Here is a 6,246-nt window from a genome sequence, read left to right as displayed (position 1 = left end):
TGTGTGTGTGTGTGTGTGTGTGTGTGTGTGTGTGTGTGTGTGTGTGTTTTGTTTGTTTGTTTGTTGAGAGACAAGGTTCTCTGTCTCTGTCTTGGATCACTTTGTAGACCAGGCTGGCCTCGAACTCACAGAGATCTGTCTGCCTCTGCCTCCCTGAGTGTTGGGATTACAGGCATGTGCCACTGCACCCGGCCCTCGGCCCATCATCATTTTGTGGTTCTTGCTTCACTATCAGTATGTGGCATATGATTTGTAGCTAAGTGCGGAAAGAATTGTAAGATGCTAGCGAAGTTGTGTGTGGTGGTGCACACCTTTAATTCTAGTAGGCAGAAAGCATAGGTAGGCAGCTCTCTGAGTTCAAGGGCAGCCTGGTTTAAACATCAGTGAACCCTGTCTTTGAAAAAAAGTGTAATGATTGTTTAAAATGAAGCTTTTTCAGATATTTTGCACATAGTTTGACAGGATTCCAGACAGCTAGAATGTCAGTTGTCCTGTGACTCTCTACACATGCTGTTAGAAATCATTCAAGGACTTGACTGTAGCCACGCTTCTCATTTTAAATTCTTAAGATGTTTAAAGCAGAAATAGAAAAGCTTAGTTTTAAATTATAAATGTAGCTTCTAGCCCTGTTATTTTTATGTAGTGGGCATATTCAGAGATTACTATAAAATTGAACATTAATCAATGCCCAGTGTGTGTTTTCCCACTACAGCCTTGACTGGCCTCAGACTTACACAGCCCTTTGCCTTAGTTTCTCCAGTGCTGGTGTCACCAGCATGAGCTGCCGGTCCCTGAAAGGCTCAATTCTTCTTACTAGCAGATTTCTAGTGGCTCAGAGGTTTGTGTTTGCACACTAGTATAAATGTCTGTGGCTGGTGGCAGTCTTGTAAAAGGAGTATCTGACAGGATACACTCTGCCCGTGAAGAGAAGTGGGAGGATGTTTGCTCTAAAAGGAAAGTGTCTGTCTGTGCCATGTGCACACGGTCTCTGCTGCTTTTCAAGGTACGGCTTGCCGGTGAACTTCCAAGCAATGCTCCTTCAGCCTAATAAGAAAACAATGAAGAAGCTTCGAGAAGTGCTACACGAGCTGTACAAACATCTGGACAGCAGTGCGGCTGCTATCATTGACGTAAGTGCACGTGACTTAGAGGGCTTGGGAGGGGGAGAGCACTGCAGAGTGAGTCTTCCCAGGACAGCAAGTAAGTGCTCGGCACCGGTTGCCTTGTTCCTCTGAGCATCTCCCTCCCTTAGGTCAACTTCCGTGTTGTGTACTAGCTGCAGCTATTCCTGGTATTTCTAGACTCATCATGATCTTGCCATGTATCAGACGTCTACAGTTGCAGAAGTTCACAGACATCCAATGCTCCTAGTAGTTCTTAAAAACTAAATTGCAGAGAAGAAGAAAATACGAAATTATTTTAATTTTGTTTGGTAGAAATAATAGAGTCAGTAGACTAGCAATTAGCATATTCCTGTGTGTGTGTGTGTGTGTAACTTTTCTTTCCACCTTGTGGGCCCCAGGTTCAAGCTTAGGTTATTAGGAGACTTGGCAGCCAGAACCTTTACCCATTGAGCCATCTCTTTGATCTTTTTGGCTCAGATGAACACTTTGAAGGGAATTGTCATTTCTCTAAAGTGGTTTTAAAATGTTACGTTATGGTGTTGTGCCTGTGTGCTTGTCTGTGCACCAGTGAGTGTCTAACACCCAAGGAGGCCAGAAGAGGGAGGAAGGCTCCCTAGAGCTGCAGTTACAGCCATATCGGTACTGAGAACTGGACTCAGGTCCTGTGGAGGAAGACCCAGCCTCTCCATGCTGAGTCACCACCGCTCTGAAATAGCTTTCAAACAGAGGACAAGAAGCAGTTGGTGTGGTTTGTTGTTTGTATAAGACAGTACTATCTCATATATCAGAATAACAAAAAATTAGTTTTCTTGATAAGAGAAAGTGTAGAAAATGACTTTTTATATTTTCACAAGATTATGGAGAATATAAGAATCCTAAGTCGGGCTGGAGAGATGGCTCAGAGGTTAAGACCACTGGCTCTTCTTCCAAGGGTCCCGAGTTCAATTCCCAGCCACCACATGGTGGCTTACAACCATCTATAATGAGATCTGGTGCCCTCTTCTGGTGTGCAGGCACACATGCAGGCAGGATACTGTGTAAATAATAAACAAGTAAATCTTTTTAAAAATTAAAAAAAAAAAAATCCTAAGTGTTTGGTACAGACTTCGCTGCCTGGAAATTTTTATGAGGTGCAAATACACCTGGAGTCTTTAAAAATACTCTTGGTTTATTTAGATACTACATTTGGTAAGACTTTCCCCCTAAACCTAAGATTTAAAAGGTTTCCGTTTGCAGTTCTACACAATAAAGCATGGGCAAGTCATGGTTCAGTCAAGTAGGTGTCCGAGTCACAGCTTAGCCTGTCCTTTCTGCTTGATGTGTTTCTCAGTGACTCAGCAGGCTCCAGGACTTAGTACAAAGTGAATACTTAGCTCAGACTAGGTGTCCATAAAAGGTCCTGGGAGTCCCTAACTGGGTGTTTGTGGTTTCTCCGTAGGCTCCTATGGATATTCCTGGCCTAAACCTGAGTCAGCAAGAATACTACCCCTATGTGTATTACAAGATTGATTGCAACTTGCTGGAATTCAAGTAAAAATGAGCTCCCAATCAATCCTGTCCTGTGTTGGTCTGTGCTCACAGAATTAACTCTCATGACTCTCACGCCCTTTGCTTGCTCCCTACCCTTTTCCCTCGGTGGATTTTCTCATGTGGTCCATATCTCAACATTTGCTTTTTAAAGGAAAAACAAATATATATATATATATTGTTTCTTTATATTGATCAGGTCTGTAAATGTGTACTGAAAAAAAATCAGAATTTATTTATACATAGAGTAGTTTATTTAAAGAGGTATTTTCCTCCTTGATATGGTATGCATAATTCTGTGTGTTACTGTTGTGCACAGCCTTGTTTACAGGGAATGTTGTAAACATGCCTTTTGTTCACTGTGTTTAGTAGACATTACTGTTCAGTAGCTACCAGGTCATGATGTAGCGCCATGTGACAACATGCAGGTGTGCACTTTCGGAAGGTCCCAACACTATTTTGTCAGCACTGTTGACACCCACAGGACAGAATAAAAGAACCTGTGCACGCTGTGCTGTGTGTGTGACTTAGAGGATTTCTCCGCAGTGTGGGCTCGATGGAGGTACAGTCTTAACTCACTGGGCTGCTTTCAGGATTTTACTCCTGCCGAGGTGTGGACGTTTGTGTCTGACTTGCATATGATTTAATTGTGCCAAATTTGGGTCAGAGCACAAATCTGAAGGTTATTTTTCCGACACATGGCAATATTTATATTTGCACACTGGATGCATAGTTCTCCTAAATAAGAAGTGGGGCCAGTTTTGAATAAAGTGTAGCAAAACTATGCAGTGTTAGTCATTTGTTTTGTCTAAGTCTTTATTTCCACTTTAACTTTGCCGAGCTGACAGGTCTGAAAATAAGCATTACTGGCTTTACAGTCCCTGAAATGAACACCGTGGCTTAAAATCTGGAAAGAATTCTGAGAGTGCAGGTTTGCGGTGATACTGCCCTCACTGCAAAGCACTCAGCTTTGCAGGCAGGAGAACTGTTCTGCACCTGTTCACCCCTTTTAGAAAATCCACATTCAAGATCTTTGTCATTTGAGATTTTGTATTTTTGTTTCATAACTAATTACTTCAAACATACAACTATCTACAGATACCCCACCCCTCTAATTCTCACCTCAGAGGAAGTTTGTGGCCATTTTCATGTCCAGCATTTATTTCCCTCACTTCCCTCCCTCTTCCTCTTCCGCCTTCCTTCCCTTCCCCTAAACTTAGAGCTTGCTTGAAGAAAGCAAGGATTATATTTCACACGCCTGTCATTTGCTTATTTGGATTAATGGTTTATCTGAGATCCACATGGCTGAGACTTGAGCTCTTCACTCTACTGATCATGCTGTCACAGAAGTCAGTGGTGGGTTTCAGCCTTGACACATGCTTGCATAGGTCTCTGCACTTTGAATAGTAAGAGATTCTACAAGTGTATATATTAAGTTTTGACACATGTGCCACATTATTGGTCAGAACCCTAAATTCCAGATATGTGTGATTAGTGTTGGCACAGAGTCTCCCTGTGCAGCTCTGGTGGCCTGGAACTTGCTATGTAGACCAGGCTGGCCTTGAATAGAGACCTGCCTTCCCCTGCCGAGGTTGAAAGTGTGTAAAGCGCCCGGAATGCAGTTTTTCTTCTGTTTCCTGTAGACTAGAGGACGATGAAAACCTTTCACTTTCAGAACTTCTTGGGCTTTTCTTACTTTCTTTTGCAAGTGTTCTTTGAACTTTGCTCATCTCAGGGGTGTGGTTAGTCTCCATCATAGGAAATGTGTTGAGACATTAGTGACCAGTAGGCCACATGATGGCTGTAAGGTATTTGGGCTGTGATTCTGGTGTGAGTGGGTAGGAACCATGTTCCGGTGTGAATTAGTGTGTGTGTGGAGTTCTGACACTTTACTCTTCCTTTGAGTACAGTGCTGCAGAGGGCCGAGACCCAACCAACGTTGTTGATGAGCTCTGAGGTCCAGGCCATCCCTACTAGAGACGGTAAAGGCTGTGGTGATGAGTAACTGCCCCATGGCTCAGCAGTGCAGAGGGTTGCTGGGAGAGCTTAGCACATGCTTGTGCCTACAGCTGGGAGCTGCCTCACTGGTTAATATGGGAGCTTCAGGGTACACACTGTTGGGGAGTCTGAAGGTTAGAAATGCTGACAAGTAGGGTCAGAATTTGTGTCTGAGCACAGTGGTAAAGCAGCTTCCGAGTCGTTGTGTTCTGTCCATGTTGGAGTGTTTATATTGTTGGTGGCAGCCACACTGTGGAAGAGGACTGGTCCTGTCCAGCTGCCCTCCTGAGGGTTGTCCCTGGTCTCCTGTGTAAAGCCTAGTGATTGTAAGATGTCGTGGACTGTGGAGACCATTCTTCTCCGATGCCTCGGCCTTTCTTTGTCTGTGGTGACGGGAGGACTGGTCACCTGTTCATGGGGTAGGGACGCAGAGTCAGAGAAGAGCCGCAAATATGTATGCATGTATGTGAGCTGGGGATAAACCCAGAGCTGACACATGCTAGGCAGTCATCCCCCCCGTCATTCCCCAGCCCTGACAAGCTGGGCTCACAGACTTTGAGTCAGGGTCATATTTGAACCTAGTAACATTTTTGACTGCTGGGATCTTCCCACCATACATCTGTTTTCCAAAAGGTGCTTTGTGAGTGGCCAGAGTACATCCCTCATTCTTTGTCCAGTATAGACAGTGAGTTTGGAGGGTACAGTGGTGCTGAATGGTGTTGGCATTTGGCAGGAGCCCAGCACAGGCCTCAGATGGTGGGTGGTGCTGTGTTTAGCTGGTGCATGCTTAACTGTAGTCACCTGTATCTTAAGGCCCTGGACACTGGTTGCCTCTGCAAGCCTGCTGAAGCTGCCCTAGCCCTCTGGACCAGATCCTGAGTGGATTTTGCAGCAAGCACCCATCAAGTAATGTCTTCAGAGCAGTCCTTTCTGCAGATCCACAGAGGAGTGTGTGTCTGCCTGCGCTCGTGTCTAAATGAAACAAACTGATATAAATATGAAAGATATTACAGACTGCTTACAGTGAAAACCTTTGCTGCCTTTAGAAAAATAGATGGTTATTGTTTCAGTAAAAGAATAAATCATTTCTCAGTTTCTTGGTTAAAATCAAATGTAGTAAATTATTGAAAGATAGTTTGTTGTGAGAAGTCTTTAACTGTATTGTGTTCTAGAGATAAGCACTTAATTAAAAGTTAATCAGTGCCAGGTGTGATGGTGTGTGCCTGTAATCCTGTCGCCCAGGAAGCAGGTGGATCTCTGACTAGGCTAGTCTGGTCTACATAGTGAAATACAGGACAGCCAGGGCTATGTAGTGGAAAGACCCTGTCTCAAAAAAGAAAACAACAATAAAAACTGTAATAATGATTTTTTACATTGCCATTTCAATATGGATTTATTCATAGTCTGCATTTTTATAACATTGGATTCTTTAAAAACATCTGAGTGTGGAGACTGGAGGGTGGCTCAGCTCTTGCGGAGGGCAGAGGACCCAGGTTTGGTTTCTAGCATGAACAGGCACACTAACACCTGAAACTCCAGCTCCAGTGACCAGCACTCACTGGCATCTGTGGTACACACATGCAGGCAAACACTCAGA

At 43.9% G+C, this 6,246-nt stretch overlaps 1 protein-coding gene across 3 annotated transcripts in view; it reads left to right on the top strand.

The window, feature by feature from the left end:
• Positions 1 to 3,435, top strand: part of Atp6v1c1 (ATPase H+ transporting V1 subunit C1) — a 42,128-nt gene extending 38,693 nt beyond the window's left edge. For all 3 annotated transcript variants that reach the window (XM_055626365.1, XM_055626367.1, XM_055626364.1), the window contains 2 exons: positions 1,004 to 1,130; positions 2,563 to 3,435. In XM_055626365.1, the coding sequence (XP_055482340.1) occupies positions 1,004 to 1,130; positions 2,563 to 2,658 (223 nt within the window). In that variant the 3' untranslated portion in view covers positions 2,659 to 3,435. The remainder of the gene's footprint in view (positions 1 to 1,003; positions 1,131 to 2,562) is intronic.
• Positions 3,436 to 6,246: the final 2,811 nt, after the last annotated feature.

The sequence above is a fragment of the Psammomys obesus genome, unplaced genomic scaffold (genome assembly GCF_907164565.1).
Source record: "Psammomys obesus unplaced genomic scaffold, mPsaObe1.curated_primary_1811, whole genome shotgun sequence".
NCBI classification, from domain to species: domain Eukaryota; kingdom Metazoa; phylum Chordata; class Mammalia; order Rodentia; family Muridae; genus Psammomys; species Psammomys obesus.
Note: the sequence above shows the minus strand (reverse complement) of the source record. Positions and strands in the feature narration are given on the sequence as shown.